Source organism: Eucalyptus grandis, chromosome 9, assembly GCF_016545825.1.
Source record: "Eucalyptus grandis isolate ANBG69807.140 chromosome 9, ASM1654582v1, whole genome shotgun sequence".
Classification (NCBI taxonomy): domain Eukaryota; kingdom Viridiplantae; phylum Streptophyta; class Magnoliopsida; order Myrtales; family Myrtaceae; genus Eucalyptus; species Eucalyptus grandis.
In genome coordinates, this window is record NC_052620.1 from 33,253,376 (window position 1) to 33,273,810 (window position 20,435).

The following is a 20,435-nucleotide window of genomic DNA, read 5'->3' on the forward strand; positions in this document are numbered from 1 at the left end:
CTAAATTTTTATTTTTGTTATTTTGAATTTGTTTTATTATAATTCATATATTGTTCATATTGAAATATAATTTTAATTTGTTAATTTAAGAAATTTGTTATTTGAGAAGAAACTTTCTTCTTACGATATTAGAAATCCTATCTACCTCTAATTCATCTCAGATATGGGATAATTTTATTCGATCTATATCCCATTTATATCCAACTTTCTCCTATATTGAGTAGGCACCAAATGCAACTTTAAAGCCTTGTTTGGTTCAGTTGTGGGAGGGGCTATGGGCTCCCAAAATCCTTTGGGAAAAGTATTAAGCATTTGACAATCATTTTTTTAAGTTCCTTGGCCAAATGTTACTATTGGGAATGTTGAAAGCTTAAAGCCAGGTTTTGAGTTTTCAGCATTTTGAAAATGCAAGTCAACCTTCTATCATCCATTCATTGACCTTATTATTATTTTTTATTATTATTAGTGTTCATCTTCCCATCGCAAAGAGTCAACTCTAGGGCGAGGTCCCCACCGCACAACCTCAAGTGGCATCGCTTGGGCCTCATTGGCGACTAGATTTGAGTTCGCGCCCACCCGCCGAGTGCCTTGGGTGTCACCACCTTGGCCTCACCGCGCAACCTCAAGCCATGCCGCCACCTAGATCGCGCAATGACATGGCGGTGTCGCTTGGGTCCATCACTTGGGTCGCATGGCCAAGCAGGACCTAAATGGTGATGCCACTTTAAATTGGGTTTTGCATGACCAAACTAGGCAAGATGAGTGGGGAGAGTTACAAACGGTTGCGTGAACCCAAATTGGTGGCTGATGGCAAAATCGGTCGATCACTTAAGAACGGAGTTTTATCGGACTTGATTTTAATTATTTTTTTTTAAAATTAATAAAAACCCTTTGCACATGCAGGATTTATCAAACGATATTTACATCAAAGTCACTTTTCAATGCACTTTAAATTATAATCTGCCAAACACTAAAGCATTTCGGAAAAGTCCCTTTAAGGGTATCTGCATTTTTCCAATGGCATTTCCCAAAGCCGAACCAAACAAGCCGGCCAGAAAAAAATAAAAAAAGGCCAAATTGGAAGCAAGATGTGGGGTGAGCGTTTTCAAATTTTTTGTGAGAAAAGTACAAACGTCCTCTTTCTCTTTCCCTTTGCTTATATACATTGATGTAAATAACTCGATAGTCTGGCCGATTAGAGAGCCTAAGGGGGGAAGAGAAAACATCTACCTTCTCGTCCATGTCTACAGTAAAGACCTGTTCATATATAGGTTTTGAAGCAGTCATTGAAAAAGGAAAACTGGGAAGCGCCACTACACGAACTTCTTCAGCAGTTGCTGCCTTGGACGAAATCCGCAATCAAATTCGCGATGGCATTGGGCTTCTCGACGTGAAGTAAATGACCGCAGTCCGGCACTTGCCGAATGATTGCACTTGGCAGTTCACAGTGGAGCCTCTGCATTTCCAGCATTTTCGTTAGGGCAGTAAGAAATTCAAAGTGCGGGAAAACAAAAAATCCTTTGAAATGCGGGGGAGAAAAATAAAACAGAAAGAGAGCAGAACAATGTAACACAGATCTGAAGGGATCAGCTAGAGGTCCTTTTCAAACACAAGAATACGTAAAAGGAAAAATGGATGGCAAGCCAAATATCAGATAAGAGAGCAAAATCAACAAAACTGCCCTTGTTTGGTTTATAATAGAGTTTATGAATCAATGGAAACCTAAGCCATGGAGGCTATACAACTTCCAGCTTCAAAATCATTTTTGCAAGTATCTCATTCTACAGCAAATCATTATGGCTTTGAAGGCTACTACAAGTCCAAGCTGAACTAACCACTTGGAGCTTCTTGGTGATTATCCTGTCATGCTCGCCATAGACAATCAGAACTTTCTGCTTTACCTGCAGAAGTACGATATTGTCGAGTCAGAGGTGCACCCATGAGAATGGGTCATTCAGATTTCTTCTCTCAATCCTGACTCCAGTGATACTTAAAGTTTACAACTGTCTCAGTGGCCTCTGTTCCTCTCTAATCATGAACAGATACATTACAAAGAAATCAGGAGTGATATCAACCATTGAGTTCCTCAGAAAGTTGGGAGTGAATCAGACGAGCACTATCAGCAGACTCATGTTAGCCCTTAAAATAGATTCAACTGGTAGCAACTATAGTCCGCTACAGCCTTGAATTAGTCTGGTAAGGACTTTGACAATTTATGCCAGTGCGTAGTCAGTTTAAACCTAATGGAAAAGCAAAGTTTCCATCCACTGCCTGGAAATTTCAATCAATTACTATAGCTTATAGGCCAAGATGTCCTTTACTATCACACTTGACTGCTGATCTATGGTAGGACACCATGATGGATGTTCCCACTGTTGTGCAGCTACACTATTATGAAGGAACATTTAGCATCTGAAGGTTCTCCATTAGATAGGTCAGCTAGAGGGCTAAAATAATGGAAACATTGATTAATTAATCGCAGCGCAATTACAAAAAGAGGTTAGCATGCAAAATTTCAATAGTTGCACCAATCAACGCTACAAACATAAGAACCATCTACACTATATAATTGCAGATGTATTAGCATAAGAAAAGAATAAAAAAAATCCAATGCACTAATAAAACAAATCTTTGTCCCATTTGATGGCATTCACCAACAGACTTGTCATAGAACGTCTGCTTATCAGGCAGACATAAAGCAGAAACATCAAAATTGCTGTACCTCTTTTATTTGGTCAACGACATTATATCCCCCACTCCTCATAAAACTAACACTTGCATCTTTCCACCACGGTAGTAGACAATGTAAGCGCCCAACCTAGAATGCAACACAAGGACATAAAGAAGCTTAGATGGCTCCAACTATAAGCCTAGTTCATTTATTGTTGATGAAATAGATCACTTAATTATGGGGCAAAGGAAACAGAACCAAGTAAGAGCAGAGAGCTTTTACATTGGTCCAATCAAAACATGTAGCCAAAGAGATTCCCTTGAAGGCCAACATATTGGCATAAAGCCGCAGTGGGATGCTCTTCAGCAAAGAAACCTGATGTATAACAGACAACCGTATGTTCAGGTAGGACCAGCTAAAAGGAAAGTCAAAGAACTAAAACAAACTGCATATGTGCATAGCAGTAGCAATGGGATTGCTTTAGAGAAGGGTCTGCCTTTATAACATTTAATCCATCAGTGCTTGAAGGATAAGAAAAATAAGACCGATAAGTTGACTCAGTCTATGAAAGAGGAGGTAGATATGCAATGAGGAATAATGATATCAGAAGAATGCAATCATCTTATCTTGCTTTAAGAGCATGAGAATGTAGTGAGCTCTTTAAGTGTTTAGAATACTTCCTTGTATAAGATGCAAGGCACAATGATTTCTTGATAATTGCATCGGAATTCTGAGTTTTAAGATTATGGTATTCAGACCCTCCATCCTTAGGAGATGGAAATTGACCATCAGGTTCTCCTCTTCTTATCTCTATCTTTTGGCTGGGTAAGATTCAGTCAGGTAGTCGCTTCATTATCAGACATTAATCCATCTCAAAGCAACTAATCAAACTAAATGCATATGCCATGTGAAATGGCTGCAAGCTACTTGAAACAAAAGGAAAATAGAGAGTGCTAATTCATGGAAAGTATTTGGTGCTCAGTGCAATTAATGGCAATGTACATATCCTGTCTGACACATATGTCCCACAAAATTCAATTTTAGACCTACCCCAGCATAGGCCACCAACTTGGGTACTTTCGCTAGCTGACCTGTGCCTTCCTCATAAACACACCCATTGATTAAGACCAGCTTCTCAACCTGTCGAGCCAAAAAGTGCATAAGAATGAAAACCAGAGGACAATAACCACAAAAGGAGGGAAAAAAAATCGATTTAGGTGGATTGTACGTAAAAAGTCAGGCTTGAGTCCGTGGTCATCCATGACAATTGAAAAGGTCAAACGATGAAGAACAAGAAAAGCTTTTTAGTTTTTCCAGAGTCAAACTGGTCAAACCATGAAGGAATTCATTGGCGGATTTAAATTGATGATTTGATCCAGTTGAATGCAAAAGGGAAAAAAAGGCAGAAAAACTCAATTGAGCTCAACAACAATGTCATGCATGCATTTAAGGAACTAGAGATGGTTGGATTAATGTACCATATTTTCCCAAGCAAGATGTATCCACATTGTGCAAAGCTCAATAACAGGAATAGCATAAAAGAATCTACTCACAGCTTCTGAGTGATTGACAGCAAAGTCAATTGCAGCTGCAGCTCCCAGACTTGGTCCGACTAATACCATTGGCCTTCTTATATGGGTCTTCCACAACTAAAATGCAGAAGACCGAATCTTAATTTAGTCGCTGTAAGCTTTAAAAAGTTGGTAGTAGCAACATCAGAATAAGAAAGAAGAGAGTGCAACATGGTCTTCGGATCCTAAAGTAACAACAGAAGTAGAACATTTCCCAAATCTACGTAATCAAGAGCCAAGGAGTCACCTGATAGAGGTGATGTCGCTTGGATGAGACACCACATGGAGGACGCTTTTCTACCATATGCACATGAAAAAGAAAAAAATGCAACATTGAGGACCCAATCAAGAGTACAGACGGAGGATGTTAATAACCAGCTAAGAACAAGTCAAGCAGATTGATCAACCTAAGTCAGAGAATCCCCATCCAAGGACATCAACAGCCCATACTTCCAGACCAGCCTCCTCAAGTAAAGGATATGCATGTCTCCACTCTAAACAAGAACTTAAGTCACAAAAACATGGCAGACATATATTAGTAATTAGTAAAAGTCTTCTGCTAATATGATAAGATTGCTATTAATTTTAAACCTGTCGAAGCAGTGTAGCAGGACCACCGGATTGTTGTTACTTCTTATCGATGGTTTCACGCAACTGCTCATTACCCAACCATCAGACGATTCAATCTGCAAGTGTGACAAGCATTAAAATGATAAGTCTATCATACAGCAGCTTTTGACGTCAGGCATTTTGAACACTTTGTCCTGTCAAATAAGCACAGGGCCCGAGTGATAAGTCTATCATACGGCAGCTCTGAGATAGGTTTGTTTAAATCACAGACACCACCCAAAATTTTAGCCAAATTACAGTTTGCAACCCTGCAAAAATAAAACTAATATTGGCCCCATCACTGCAATTAAGCTAACAATTTCACCACATCATCTTTTCTATCTCTTGTTCATTTTAGTTTCGGTTTGAAGAAGTGTCGACAGGCTGCCACTCAACACTCACCAGTAGGAAAATTTTCCGTCTACATTTCATCTACATGTTATCCATTTCCGAAAGTGAAAAAGAAAGAAGCCAGAAAACTTGCCCAAGTTCAAATGCCCGCGTACAGCGTCGACAGGCTGAAACTCATCCGATCAATAATATCGCACGACAAGAAGAAAGCTTTTACTGCAATCTAAACCCCCTCTTCCTTCCCCTGCTACTACCGTGATTTCTTCCCCATCTACAGAATTATAATAGATATTATCTATTTAACCACATTATTTCAACGTGGAGAAAATATTAGGTGAAGCGAAATAGGGCTTGAAAAGAGGGAACTTTGTCGCGGGGATCACATGGGTTAGTAGGGGTCCATTCACTGGTCCAACGAGATGACTGCAATGCACGGACAAATCGCACACAGAACACACAGTACGCCAACAACAACAGAATCACGAGCAGAAATGCCAGCCTTCACGAGCAATGTCACTAATCGTTACATTGCGCACGGAATGAACCTCTCTCATTGTTTTCAGGCAAGGCGCAAGCCGGAGATCGGGCAACGAGACGAAATCACCAAAGAAGAACAGAACCGGCACCGCGGCCACGAGGAACGAAACCGCATGCAGAGATTTAAAGCACAGCGAAGGCACCTGCACCGGCACTGGGACCCTCTCGATCTTCTGAGCCAAGCGACGAGCGAAAGGGTCCTTGATTTTCTCCACCTCCTTGGGCAGAAACGAGGGGAACCCATCCCCCGGCCCCGCGGCGCGTCTCGCCGCCGCCGCTCCGGGTCCCGCCGCCCGGGGGCGGCCCCACGCGAGGCCATTCTGGGTCCTCGCCGCGACGGACGCCGGCTGGTGGTGGAGGGGTCTTCGTCCGGCGACCGAGAGAAATCGCGACGACGGAGGAAGAAGAAGGGAGGAGCGACGCGGAGGGGTGCGCTGGCGAGTGGCGGGTCGTTTGAGACAAAAGGGTGGCCAAGGAGGGTTTGGGTTTAAGTAGGTGCGGCTGACGTGTACCTTCCCCAGGAGACTGGGAGACGTCGCCTGGGGAAGGTACGGCAGCACCGATTCGGATTCGAAACGAGCAAAGCGCGGGTCCTTAAACGTTCGAAAGCCACTCGGTCCTAACTCAACCCATACATCCCAACACTCCTGTTCCTAGAAATGAAATAAATCTATATTTAGGTTTCATTTATTTCGCCAGAATTAAATAATTTAAAATACTTTCCTGAAAAAAAATTGCTTACATTATTTATAAAAATGAATGAATTAAAAGTATTTTTATTGCGCACAGTACTATTAAACAAATAATGAAAACGTTTTTCCTTTAACTCATTATTCAAGGATATAACTAATCATTTTTAAAAATATATTTTTTAATCATTCATTTTTCGTTAGTCTTAGAGTCTATTTGTTAATGTATTAAGTAATATCGATTTCTATTCTTTTTGTTCCCTAGAATAAAAAAAAAAATCCAAAAATTTGATAACTTTTTTGTTTTTAGTAATAGATTTGTTACAATTTTTTTTTGTCGAAGATTTGTAATAAAAAGTAGAAAAAAAAATTAATTCTTTATTCTGGGAATAATTCTAGAAATCAAGCCAAATGATTTTTTTTTTTCTTTTCTTCTTTTCCTTTTCTCTTATCTTCTTCTTCCTCTAGCCAATTGCAAAAATATAATTATATTACCAAAATATTCAAAAAAATTTGAAAAATATAATAAATTATAACATAAAACTTTATTTAAAATATAATAAAAATACAAAATAAAATCATATTAAAAAATATGATGAATTATAATAAAATAAAAAATATTTAATAAAATAATTCAAGATATAACAAAATTATACAATTAAATTATTAAAATTTTTAAAATAAATTTTAAAAATATAATAAAATTATAACATAAATTATATATATTTTTTGGTCGAACATAAATTATATTAAAAATATAATAAAATTACATAATAAGCTCATATTAAAAAATACAACAAATTTATTTAAAAATGTAATAAATTTATGATAAAATTTAAAATGTAATAAAATAAATAAAATAACATAATGTAATATAGTAAATTTATTAAAAATTAAAAGAGAAAATATATAACAAAAGTAATAAAAAATTAAAAAAAATTTTAAGTCACAAAAAATTTAATATACCAAACGTATTTTTATTTCGAGAATATAAATTTTGATAAGTTATCAAATGTTTTTGAATGCGCAAAATTCATTTAAAAAACATAATAAAAAATAGTCATTTATGAGTAGAAATTGTTCCCGAAAATATAATGATTATCAAACAAATCCTTAAAGTCAATTGATTTTTCTACTAACTTTTAGTGTGAAAAACCTACTTCAATCGAAAGTAAGAGTTGATTTTTGACCAAATAAAAGTTGTCATACTGTTTACCAAAAAAATTGCTCAAGTTTTTTACTATCAATTACGAGTAAGAAAGACCGGACACAATGCAATAAATGTTAAATTTGCTGAGTGTTGAAGGCCTTTTGCCGTCAAGTATGGTAGGTCGAGAAAGTGAATGTTTCTAATTGACAAAAGATAAAACAAGGAAAACTAAGTCTCCAGCACGGGAGCGTTGTTAAGTAAGGCCTCACCTAATCGACAGAAGGCCACGACTTATGATGAGCTCAATGCATAGTGGTGATCTAAGCAATTGAGTCGGCAATCCACAATGCGATTCACAGGGCTTCTATCAAGAAGTGAATCTGGCACAATCATGAAGTAGTGGATTCCATATATTTTGGTTGCCACTAACAATAGAGGCCTAGAAACATGGGTTGTGGGATTGGAGACTTCAAAAGTAAATAGTGATTGTATCAATATGTTGATTAACATCGATAATAGTTATAAATATTAGAATTGCAACTCATGTAAAAGACAGCCAATCAATTGATGAACACTAGTCGTTCGATTTTGCTTTCTATTTTTCCTTACATTTCAATACTATTCTATATGGCTTGAAAGATTGTCTTCAATTTCAGCACTTCTAATTTTCTCATCACTTCGTGTGACCTATGCAAGAATCAACAAAGCACCATTTACATCATTTATTAATAATTTACACATGGATTCATATTTTGAAAGGTTTTTTTTGTCAATGCTTTTTGGCGAAACAGTACTTCACTTGAGTAATAAATTGTGTCACTTCCTACCTCACTCTTACTTCGGTTCAGTCTTGGATCTCAATTCTGCAATGTGATAAATTCATAATAATTACATTAACTATAACGGAAAAAAAAAATCATTCCTCAGTCCGAAAATTATAATTTAGGTGACCACTCTCATCAAAAGAAAAAAAAAAAACACACACGAGGACACACACGAGGACTTATTAACGTAGAAAAAAATGGATATTAACTATGACAAAAGGACCTCATTGGTAACTCTAAGTTGATAGTACAATCCTTTTTGTGCAATAACTATCCAACTCGTAACATTCCTTTACACTTTGTATAGTTTTGCACTCCATATATTTTGTAGAAAAAAAAAAATAAAAATATTTTTCGAAAATCAATAGCTCGATTCACTTGAAATATTTAGTTAATGAAAAATATTTTTACTATCGATAACAATTTATGTTTAAACATTTTTGTAAATGATAATAGTATTTTTAATTCATTCATTTTTGTAAGCGATATAAATAATTATTTAAAATGAAGTTCTCCACATCCTTCATTCTTGGCGATAACCTTATGTGCCAATAAGTTTCCTTACTCATCATAACTTTTCTTAATCAAATGTAACTTTGATCACTTTTGAATACCCAACGTTCATATAATGTTGACCAGTTATGACATAAAACCTATTTTGCAAAGCAAATTGGACAGGACAACGATTTTTCTCTTCTTCGCCTTTTTATCCCAAATCCATATCAAATGGGTTTGGAGAGTTCCTCATAATTTGAGAGTTGACATGTTTGCTAAATGATATCATAGCGCGACTATAACTCCTTTTTTTTTATTATCCAAATCTATTCACCAAAACCCATAGTTATAATGTCGGTGAGTTAAGATGTGAAACCAATTTTGCAAAGCAGAATGGACAGGACATCAGTTTTTTTCTCTTTCGCCTTTTTATGCAACAATCGATGTCAAATGGGCTCAGAGAGTTTCTCACAATTTGATAGTTAAAGAAAGGATTTGAGATCAAAGCGAGACTATGACCCCCTTTTGACCCAAATCTATCCACCAGAACCCTTATTAGTTATAATATCGGCGAGTTATGACATGAAACCGATTTTGCAAAGTAGATTGGACAGGACAACAGTATTTTTTTTTCACCTTTTTATCCAACAATCCATATTAAATGGGCTTGGTGAGTTCCTCACAATTTGATAGTTAAAAAAATAAATCGATATGTTTGCTAAATGGGATCATAGTGAGACTATGATATTTTTTACCCAAATCTATCCCCAAAACCCTTAGTTAGACTGTCCTTTGACTTCGCATTTAGGTTGTGATTACCCAAATCATCTTGTATCTCTCTCTTGATCGATGTTTTAAATGTTAATTATGATTAATTTAGAAGAAGTTGAGAAATAAAAATACCCAGAATGAATGAATCCAGGTGGGCGTTTTTAATTAAGTCGACTAATGGAGTATTTTAAAAATGGTCCGTGTGAGAAGAAAACAAGGGCCTAAAAAAAAAGAGAGAGAAGTAGAAAAATCAATAAGGTGTCGCTAGAAGGAGGGCTTGAACCTCCGACCTTGTGGTTAACAGCCACACGCTCTAACCAACTGAGCTATTCCAGCTTGTTGGTCAGATGGTAGACCGAAATAACTAAAGAAGCTTGTTAAACGACCTAGAAAATGCAATTTCTCCGTATTGACGCATTTTGACAATAAATTTGCAATTCGAAGGTGACATGGCGTGATGCAAACTTTATGCACATGAGTTTTATAACATAATTAGCAAAAATATAGGGTTCAAAATTTTCATTCATGTCGTCATCTAGGTAATGGTCATACCAAATTCACTCTATTGACTTAGAGACAGACCCGAAAGAGAGTTGATAGTGAGTTCTAATGCTCCAAAACCCTAGATAGTTTGTGCAATTTTCACAAGGATCTTATCAGCATATGCTTTAAGGCACTTACCGAATGTCCAATTTCTAGTGCGCTCTCACTCTCAGTATGTATTATCAATGTAGTAGATATCGCTTCTCAATAAGACCCCTTTTATAAATTGCACACTTCATCCATCAAAATTCTTTGAAAAAAATATCCTTGAATCACGCCCCCTCATCTCATTACAATTTTCTTTTTCTTTTCACCTCGCCCCTTGGTATAAAAGTCTTCATCCAGCACAGCCATTGACCTCATTAAAGGGCAGCCGTTCCATGTCGGGATTATGGGAGGCAATGACTTTCTGGTGAATCTCCTTTCCGGATTTTTTGGGTCAAGTAGGAGCCAAATCTCAAATCTCAAACATTTTAGGGACATGATCATTGACCATAGCAAACGAGCAATCGAAATTGATTTGCGCTAAATCTTATTTTGTGATTAATCCAAACAAAGGAAGATGATGCATTACACAGGCAGAGGTACACGAGGGCAACGAGGGCAACGAGGGCAACCGAGTCAATCATAAGTGAGTATGTCAAATTCAACGCAATACCAGGGGGGACGCATTTCGCATTGTCATCATTCGATTGGCCAGGTCATCGAATAACTAAGCAATTAAAACGTGAAAACAATTGGACGCTTAATGAGTGCGTCGAGAAAAACAAGAAGAGCAATGAATGGCAACGAAACCAGATCCCACCGAGACTTGGAAAATCTGATTTGGACCTCATGTTTGGCCCTTTTGTGAAAACAGATGATCTTCAGAACAATTCAAGGAGAGACACGCCATGTCCTACTCATATGTCCATCCATTTTCTTACCTTTTTCATCCTTACAGAATGCTTAGGAACTAAATTACCACTAATCTTTTAACTGCCATAGCTGTTCAGTCTATCTACTAGTTATCCTTTTTCAGTCTCTTTTGCGTTCTGAATGCCATAAATTTGACAAAATGGATTCGGACGGGTCATTTCTACACTCTTATTTTCTCAAGTTTTGCACATTAAATGTTGCTTACAATGCAAGGAAATGGAGAGATTACAGAATCTGTTTCATGCATCGTCATTGTTTGGACTGAAACATGTTTACAAAGTATAGAATACAGAAAAAAGATGAGATGGTTCATCGCTCATCTCGTCTCACCGACATTACAAAGTTGAAAATATCTCCGCCTGGCTCCTACCTTGTTGACTTTTCTACATTTAATCAAGAAAAAGAACAAAGGCAAAGACGATAACATGCAGAACCCAAAACGCGAGCACTGTAACCACCATGCTCGATTACATATCATCCTAGCAAAACATGATCTGTCCCCACCAGTATCTAAAAGAATGGAGATTAGGTCCCCAAAAGGGTGAAAGGGGCTAATATCTTGATTTTTACATGTTCAGTTGAGAGTACAATTCCCCGAGCAAACAATCTTTTTTACATTATTCGACGGACATGAGAGGTGACATTAACAACAGGCCATGGCAGAGTTATAACCATCATTGTCTTCAAGAAAAAAGGGAAGAACACAAAAGCAAGAGAACAAAGAACACATTTTGAGCTTTAAACTCTGACTCATCCTCTGTCCCTTGGCTATTTACTTCATTGAGATTAGCCGACAAGATATGGCTTTTGATCAGACCCTGGTGTTGGCATAATTATCGGGTTCATTGTCATCGCCCTTAGGATTGTCTCCCAATGTTTCTGCCCCAGCATTATCACTGGGAGAGAAGTCACCACCATCGGCACCACCAGAAACACTGAAGTCTCCCCTACTGTCAACACCAAGATCACCGCTGTTTCCACTGTCGAAATTGCTGCCACCCCCATAACTACTGCGACCGCCATATCCACCAGTTCTGGCATTGTAGCTGGCCCCTCCTTGTCCATAACCATACCCGCCGCCTCCTCCATAACCTCCAGCACCGAAATTACCTGCGTTACCAAATTCACCGCCACCTTGTCGAAAGCCAGGACCACCGAATCCTCCGCGAGATTTCTCTACAGCATAATTCACTCTTATCCTTCGGCCATGAAGATCCTAATGAAAGGATAACAGAAAAACATCAGATGGATGTCGGTTGGAATTGATATTAGCGACCTAGTCAAACCATGACCAACTAATCTCATAACATACAAATTCACACAATTAGGTGGGAATCTCACGGGCGCTCCAGAAAGAAAATGACTTGTGTCACTAATTTAAATCACTGAAGCTTATTAGCTTAACTGGAAAGCAGAAAGATGTATATCAATTCCTCCATAATTTCTTATATACTGTACAAATAAACACATGACGCAACCTTATCACCCTATGAATACTGTGAAATTGTAACAACTCTGTTTTCTAATCTGCAATTAGATAGCAAAGAACCAACCACCCAAACAAGGGATGGGTTTGAGGCACAATGGGTATAGTGCACGGTGACCATAAGGAGCATTGACTAGTTTGTAAAGACTCTTTTAAGAGTCTTTTGTGTCTAGCATGGTGCTCGCGTGGCATTGTTGCCTCTCGATGTCTGCCAACACCCTGACTGGTGCAGGCACAGGGCAATGGCAGGGCAGATCTTTGCTAGGTGGGGTGCCAAAGGGGAATGTGATCCTCGTCCTTGCCACGCCTGTGCCCATCCCTAATCCAAGCCTCTTGCAATGTTTATCTTTTTGTTGCAAGTGAATGATATTGTACATCAAGCTATTGACACCTCACCCCCTGCCACTAAGGAAGGCACTGAAACAAAAGGTCTGGGCACTATATTGTACAACGTGAAGACATTCTCTGGTTTGGCCCACAAGGAAATTCATGTTATCACTAACACTGGAAGTCCATTGCCATTCAGTGCAATCTCATAAATAGGAGAACTTACCTATTACAAGCACAGATGGAATTGATAGCATGCAGTCATGCATTGGAACTGTAACTCATAGAACACCTCAGTGATTAGCTAGAAAAGATTAAGTACAAATACAGATCCCTACCTGTCCGTCCATGCTCTGGATCGCATTGGAGGCTTCATCGCTAGAAGCAAAACTAACAAACCCGAAACCTCTAGACCTTCCAGTCTCACGGTCCATGATTACTCTAGCTGCAAAAGGTCAAAATAACCAGCATTCACTACCTCAATCTTTCAAGTATGAAACCATAAATAATTATTAAATGCACACATAAAGCAAACTAAATAATCTTGCGTATCCACTTTCACTAAACCTGCGCCAAATTGCCAATTACTCAAAAGTAAATTGGTTCTGGTGTTAACTAATGACCAGGTTGCTGACAATCTTATATCATTAATCTCATGCAATTCCCAATAAAGACCATGATAACACCAGCTGTACCCAAAGTTTAAGTATTCTTCAATAGATCAGATGATGAAATGCCTTTCTGGCTGCCATTGAATCATAAAAACGAGTATATCTAAGTATTACAAACAGTGTACTTTCAAAGAGGCAGTAAATACATGTGATTAGCCTACTCTGTCTGCAATCACTGCTTATCATCAGATCAATGGCTAAGCATATCTTGCACATAAGTCAGCAGCATCCGACATTCTGTTTGATGCAACATATACAACAAATAGAGCACATTTACTGTTATTACCATAAAAGAGACAAACACATCAGGAGTACCTTCAATTATCTCCCCATATCCTGCAAAAGCTTCTCTGAGACTCATGTCATCGGTGCCATATGAAAGACCTGCAATGCAACAAAAGAAGCTATAACACACTTGGGAAAGTAACAGAAAGCATTATGACTTACAAGAGAAGCAGATTGCCATACCTCCAATGAAAAGCTTTGAGGACATGCACCTAATAGCCTGGTACATAGATGGACAATGAGCAGATGAGTCAAAGTTGGCATGCTTGCTCACAGTCTGCTTTAGAATGTTCCCCAACTTGCTGATGAATGCCATGGCTCAGACCTTCAGTTTGGGAGATTAAGAAAGATCCATTAATCCTGATCAACTATAAATGCAAAGCCATAATATTTTACTTTTCCAAGAGATACAACGAAACAGTAGATCGTCTTTGATGACAAGAAGTTCATTAACTACTGATATTTGGGTCACATTATCAAGAAGGTCAATACACATTGTAGAGTTTCATTCCAATTCTATGCATTTCTCAACTACTTCTATTATGCACCCGATAGAAAGCATACATGGACATCAACGAAACACAACTGTACACCTGTTTCCGTCCCTTGTTAATCAAATTCCTTATCAACTAAATTAGCATGACTATCAGAGAGACTACAAGCAATACTGCAGTATATCAAGAACACAAAGGCAATTTGCTGGCTGCAAATAACAAATTTTATATCTGGAAGGATTACCAGTGTTATCAAACAACGTCAAACAGGGCCTCCCACATTTGGCCTCCGTTCATCTTAAGCATGACTGTCTGTAAAAAGTTTTTAATAAGAAAAAGAAAACTCTGTTCGCTACTTCTTTGTTGATAAGATGTCTTCACTGAAGATGACACAAACAAAGCTTTCTCTCGGTGACGATGAATTTTCTCGTTCGGACAGTTCAATCAAGTCATGACCGATAAACGCGCGCAGAACATTAGGCGCATCAATCTCACGGACTGAGGGAGCAGCGAACGAGCCTGATTCAGATCGTGCGCAAGCGATCACCCTCATAGACACCGGTCACTAAGTACTAACGAATCCGGGCAAGGCTAGTGCCCACAAGTGGACCTTGGTTTTCCCTCAGTCTCTGTCTACCCAGAAAGAAAAAATGTCCCCTTTCAGCTCTCCCCATCTCCAATTTGCCGCATCGCGCAAAAAGAAAACGACCCACCATCCAAAAACAAGAAAGATATCGTGGGCTCTCCTTCAAATGAGACAGAACCCCCGTGAGCATCCGCTGGCAATCCTCCACAGCCACGAAGCAGCACATGAAACAGCGTACTGTGATGACCAAAAACAAAAACCAAAGACAACTAATTGCTGCGCCGCAGCGAAGATACGCGAGACTTACTTCCAGCGAGGTCTCTCTTCGATTCCAAAACCCTGACCCGGTCGGGCGAAGCAGAAATTGGGGTTTTAGAGGGAGCTTCTCTGTTCTGTCCTGGCTTCTCGCGCTCGTCGCCATGGATATTACAGACACGACGACAGGACGGTCCGGCTCCTCCGTTGGATTATCCGTCTGGTGATTCTACGCCGTTGGATTAGAATGGGCACGGTGCCCTTCTTCACTGCCAGGTTTGTGTTTTTGACCGGGGTCAATTTTTCTTTCAGCCCCCTCAAATTTTGGCCTTTCATTTTGATTTGATTTGATTTGCTAATGTCACAAGTTTGATTTCTATTCAATTTCGGATTCGTCGATCTGCTTCAAAAGTCACTCATTGATAACAAAAGCTGTTAATACTAAAATACTCAAAAAACAGAAAAGAAAATTACTATCGTATTAAAAAAAATCACTATCACGAAATATCTTCTCATATTATAACTAAAAACCATACTTCTTCTACTTATTATGTTACTTTGAACTAAATTATCGACAAGATAAATCATAAGTTAACTGGTCGGTATTAATTTTTTGAACTAAATTATTGACAAGATAAATCATAAGTTAACCGATCGGTATTAATTTTGATTACTCTCTTGTCACTAATTTCTTTACAGACAATTTGCTAATTATGTCATTTAGAGTAATTTGTTGACCTCTCTCATTAACAATATCAATATATCGTCTAAATGATGTCGCTAGAAATTTCGGTATAATTAACACCGTTGCTCTTTCTAACATGCTCTTGGCTTCATACTTGAAGCACAATTTCGTTCGCTTCATGGACAGTTGAATGAGATCATCTTAACTCGGGTAGACCCTATTTAGGAGAGAAGAAATTTTCACATTTGAGCTACAACAGTTTTGTAGGTCTGGTTTTGATCCATATGCTAAAATAAACACATCATGGCATTCCTCCATTTGATAGCAGATTCAGAACTCTACAATTGATATGCTATTTGACTAAAAATTGATCAACAATATAGTGATGATGATGAAGAAAACACCACCCACATGCTTTTTCACTATCCACAAGTCACAACCACAAGCAGTGGGATGTGGACTATACCTATCCATACAACCACTAGTCGGCCAGCCAAGCTGAGCACCTCAAAACAATACAGAAGCCAAACCCAGACTGGTCACTCAGAATGCTGTGCTTTCCATTGCTCTGCTCTAAGTCAATCTGTTCCTTCTCTCTTTTCCTCACCTTGAGCTGGTGCACGAGACAGCAATAGACAGTACGAATAACAGGAAAACGACAGGGGTTCACAAGTGACCAAGCAGCATCCTCCTTACATGCTGGACTTTGGATTACCCTTAGGAAAAGCAGATGAAACATTCTTCCAAACAATTCGGTAATGTTTACAGGTGCTCAGTATATGGACTATACCTGCCGATACAGCAATGACCTACAGAGTACAACACTGAAATATGCAATTTCCCTAAGCCTGAACTTTACTCGGCCACTGGGCGAAAACTGTGGGACAACTTCAAGGTAAAACAAAGTAGAGAGTGGCTGAGCTAACCCCTCGAACTCAGATTAGTAGAGAGTGGAAACAAAAGGCTCGTCTTGATTACAAAAACTAAATAAATTGTGCAATCACCTCCTATAGGGATTGGGCAGGGACTTTGGCGATCCTTCGAACAGATCCAAGATGTAATTCTCCAGGTCATCTGCGGTATACTTGATGTGCCTGTCGCTTAGATGACCATTATGCCTTCCCACAAACGTTCGATATGCTTGGACTATCTTGAGGGATGTTGAGATGCGTAAATCTTCCCGAAGTTGAACATCCGGGATCACCCAGGCTGTCTGAGCCCTGTATACCTCCTCGAAAGCGAGACTGAAGTTCTTTAACCTTTCTCTTAGGAGGGTCTGCGAGACAGAACCTGAACCTGAACTGTGAAGCCCCTCCTCTCTAAGAAAGGAGAGTATGGAACTCCATGTTGATCTCTCATAGCTCAATGCGTGCTGTTGGAACTTACCATTGTGCTTCCGAATCCAATCATCTCCAAAAATAAGTCTAAGCTCAGAATTTTTCACCTTTTCCGCCATGTAATGCACATTGTTCATCAGAAAAATATGCTGCAGACCTGCATCTTTGTATAGATTGGATTTCTCATCGAGGTTTGATTCCAGAACAGAAGAAATGCCATGAAAATGGGGAGCCAGTTTGGGAAATCCGCATCCAGAAACCCCGCTCTGTTCATCCTCTACGGGTGAATTAGTTTCATGACAGAATGAATTGGAACCTTCTTTGCCATGGTCGCTGAGAAGCAACTCGAGAGTCTCGCCATAATCAATGAGATTCTTCATATAGTTCATCACGTAACGGGTCAGATGATGGACCCCACCTCCTGGGAATGCAGTTGCTGATGCATTTGAAGCGATGGCTTTCTTAAATTCGAGGAAAGTCATCCTGATACACTTGCCTAGCCTCTGCTGGAGTTCATGATACTGAGTTCTAATAAAGGACCCAGCCTCATCTGGAAATAGATCATCGATATCTGGTGAAAGCTTAGACATCACTTCATACATTTCAAGGAAGCAAAACAACTTCTCCGGTTCTTTTGAACCTATAGATATAGCCTCCCCAAAATTCAGAAGTTGCAAAATTGCAGCCTTCGACGCCTCAATAAAGCAACTCAAATTCAGAGATGCCTCCCCAAAAATTTGATCACTGAGCCATCTCTCACTTGCTAGGTAAACCCGCACAAAGACTCTAATAGCTCTAACCCATTTCTTGATCTTGAAATTAAGAGTAGCCCATTCCATCCTAAGAACATCCTCGATGCAATGCTTCTCCATCTCAACGATGAAGAGACACTCATCCAGTGCATCCCTGCGAAGATTGACATAAGCCTGGGAACATTCGTGTTCATAACCTGAGCTGCACATCAAATTCGCGATGCACCTGAGGTCAGGTAGTATTTCTGGATGAACCAGATCGATTATTGACTCCTCTGAGATTCTGTTGAAGCTGTCTCTGCGGAGCGAGTCATCGAAGGAGGAAGAAATCATCGAGCCTACTTCTGCAGCATCCTCCTCACTTGAACGGAAGGATGTGTGCTCTGGCTCGATAGAGCGTCTATTCTGAAGAAGCATATGCTTAAATTCTTCCTCGAGCCTAACCATAGCTGTCTGAAGAACATCATGGGCATTCCTCAACATCTCGTCCTTTTCAACCGACATATCTGAATGTGAATTCTCTAGTCGTTCGATCAACTTCCGGGTTTCATCCACGGCATCCAGATACTGATATGCTTCGTCTTGGCCCAAATCCCATATCATGGACTGATCATTCTCCCACCTCATGATCTTCTCGTGAATAACATCGAGATGCTCTTCTCTGCTGGCGCCTTCCTCAATATTCTTTTTCTTTTTCTCACTATCTAAGGTAAAGGTGGATAACTGGGCCCTCAGATGAACCAAAGCCTTTCTCTCCTCATCAGTTAGCTCTCTTTTCGACGCCAACGCCCTCGCAATCTGTTGCGCGGCAGCAATCAAGTTCCCTTCTCCTTCTGAATCCAAGGCACCACTCTCAAGATCATCCATATCCCAGAAAAATCTCAAGAACCCTAGAAAACCACTATTCACCAAAATAAAATAGCTGATCCTCTATCACCTAAAAGTGGGAGACTATGAAGATCCCAGATAAAATTAGGACCCCAATGCTAAAAACTCCCTGAATCTAAAGGTCGCACCCTCTGGACTTGACCAAACCAATGAACATGAACAAACAGAAAACACTGACAACTTGGCTTCTCAGCCAGAGCAGATACAAACCGAAGACTTCAAGATTGACAACGAGAAGACCCAGAAGAAGATGGCTACTCAGGATTCGTCATTCCCAGAAGAACGCGAAAAGGGTGCAAAAAGAATCGGACGGGAGCTCGCGAACTTACCTGGGCGAGCTCAAAGGCGCCTCCTTTCCCGGTTCTGCGAGCAAGAACCGGAAAGAGAAGAAGAGGGTATCGAGCATTAGAAGCCAAGGACGGACTTTTTTCCCAACGAAGATCTGATCCTAGAGGGGCTAAAACAGAGCAGCAAAAGCGGGGAGGGAAGGCGGTCAAACGGCTGCCGAATACGGAACCGAATAGAATAAGGATCTATCTCTAAAGGCAGGGGGGGGAAAGGAGGACGACGACGGAGCCGATGTACGGACGGATCAGAGAAAAGGGTACGTGGACTGAAACTAAAAGCAAAGACTTGCTTCTTTTTCTTGGTCTCTCTCTCTCTCTCTCTGAATCTCTGGAGGCTCGTCACTCGTCAGGCCGCGACTCCCATGGCGGATTTGTCGCCCCCGAAACCGACTAATCTATACACAAATGATTGATCTTTCGTTGGAAGTTCTTTCCCCTGTATTCTCCTTCGTTTTGCCTTCCTTCTTTCCCTTTTTGCCTCGCATCGCCGGGGAGATGGGGACTTTTCTCGGTCCCCGCGGGGGGCAGTTGCCAAAGCCTTTCAAGAATTTTCAACCTTGTCGGGACAGGTGGAGAGGAAGAGGCTTTTCGGAGAGATTTACGCCATCACATTAGATGATGATTTCGCTTCTTACGAGGAAATGATGGTAACCGCCGTCCTCGGACTTTCGGCGAATGCTCGAGGAAACGATGTTTAATGGGTCAAAATTCAGATTAAGTTGTAAGCCTCGTTTCCAATCATATCACAAGAATGCCTCAATTAGCAACTAAGTGAGAGAAACTCGATAGGCCGCATCTGACACCCTTCCTCTTGCGGAATAGAACTTAGGGTGCCTTTATTTCGCGGAATATATTTTCGAGAAAAATATTTTTTTATTTTCCGGCGTTTGGATCGTTTAAGAAAATGAGTCGATGAAAACATTTTCCGTCATTTTTAGTAAAGCTTAAATTTCGGAAAATAGTTTTCCCTTTAAAAGGACACAAAACGTTTTCCAAATTTACCAAAACTTAGATTTGATGCTTGGTTTACGAACAATCATTCTTATAAAAATATATTTAAAAAAATTGAATTTGAATATTTTATTTTTAAGAAAAATTAAAATTTGGAAAACATTTTTAAAATTAAAAAAAAATTCGAATTTGCTTTTTTTTCTTTTCTTTCTTTTTCTTTTTGCTTCTTTTTCACTCGTCAC

At 39.4% G+C, this 20,435-nt stretch overlaps 3 protein-coding genes and 1 non-coding gene across 6 annotated transcripts; all 4 read right to left on the reverse strand.

The window, feature by feature from the left end:
* Positions 1-1,122: 1,122 nt before the first annotated feature.
* On the reverse strand, positions 1,123-11,146 carry LOC104431167 (uncharacterized hydrolase YugF-like). Its single transcript, XM_039302553.1, has 11 exons — positions 11,138-11,146; positions 5,883-6,392; positions 4,834-4,928; positions 4,650-4,747; positions 4,490-4,539; positions 4,225-4,320; positions 3,722-3,811; positions 2,954-3,046; positions 2,723-2,818; positions 1,836-1,901; positions 1,123-1,456 (listed from the first exon to the last, which is right to left on the reverse strand). The coding sequence occupies exons 1-11, from the start codon at positions 11,144-11,146 to the stop codon at positions 1,328-1,330; spliced, it is 1,332 nt and encodes a 443-aa protein (XP_039158487.1). The 3' UTR covers positions 1,123-1,327.
* On the reverse strand, positions 9,931-10,004 carry TRNAN-GUU. The gene has a single exon. It is a non-coding gene; the product is annotated as a tRNA-Asn (tRNA).
* A 427-nt stretch (positions 11,147-11,573) lies between the features above and the next one.
* On the reverse strand, positions 11,574-15,429 carry LOC104419421 (glycine-rich RNA-binding protein 4, mitochondrial). Of its 3 annotated transcripts, none has more exons than XM_010031081.3 (5): positions 15,286-15,429; positions 14,082-14,223; positions 13,929-13,997; positions 13,281-13,387; positions 11,574-12,345 (listed from the first exon to the last, which is right to left on the reverse strand). In XM_010031081.3, exons 2-5 carry the CDS (start codon positions 14,212-14,214, stop codon positions 11,941-11,943), a joined length of 714 nt encoding a protein of 237 aa, XP_010029383.1. In that variant the 5' UTR covers positions 14,215-14,223; positions 15,286-15,429; the 3' UTR covers positions 11,574-11,940. The 3 variants fall into 3 exon arrangements, with proteins under 3 accessions (XP_010029383.1, XP_039158161.1, XP_039158160.1); XM_039302227.1 differs by lacking the exon at positions 15,286-15,429 and adding an exon at positions 15,106-15,197; XM_039302226.1 differs by lacking the exon at positions 15,286-15,429 and adding an exon at positions 14,637-15,001.
* Positions 15,430-16,206: 777 nt separating this feature from the next.
* Positions 16,207-19,859, reverse strand: LOC104419422 (exocyst complex component EXO70E2). The gene has a single exon (XM_010031084.3). The coding sequence runs from the start codon at positions 18,872-18,874 to the stop codon at positions 16,919-16,921; it is 1,956 nt and encodes a 651-aa protein (XP_010029386.1). The 5' UTR covers positions 18,875-19,859; the 3' UTR covers positions 16,207-16,918.
* Between the last annotated feature and the right edge of the window lie 576 nt (positions 19,860-20,435).

Excerpts from the sequence above, each read along its gene's own strand:
- LOC104431167 (XM_039302553.1), bottom strand. Across the intron at positions 4,929-5,882 it reads GGGTCCCAGTGCCGGTGCAG|ATTGAATCGTCTGATGGTTG; the intron begins GTGCCTTCGCTG and ends TCACACTTGCAG. Across the intron at positions 3,047-3,721 it reads AGTTGGTGGCCTATGCTGGG|GTTTCTTTGCTGAAGAGCAT; the intron begins GTAGGTCTAAAA and ends GTTATACATCAG.
- LOC104419421 (XM_010031081.3), bottom strand. The coding sequence starts at position 14,214 with ATGGCATTCATCAGCAAGTTGGGGAACATTCTAAAGCAGACTGTGAGC. Across the intron at positions 13,998-14,081 it reads CTCAAAGCTTTTCATTGGAG|GTCTTTCATATGGCACCGAT; the intron begins GTATGGCAATCT and ends GTTGCATTGCAG. Across the intron at positions 12,346-13,280 it reads TCCAGAGCATGGACGGACAG|GATCTTCATGGCCGAAGGAT; the intron begins GTAGGGATCTGT and ends TCCTTTCATTAG.
- LOC104419422 (XM_010031084.3), bottom strand. The coding sequence starts at position 18,874 with ATGGATGATCTTGAGAGTGGTGCCTTGGATTCAGAAGGAGAAGGGAAC.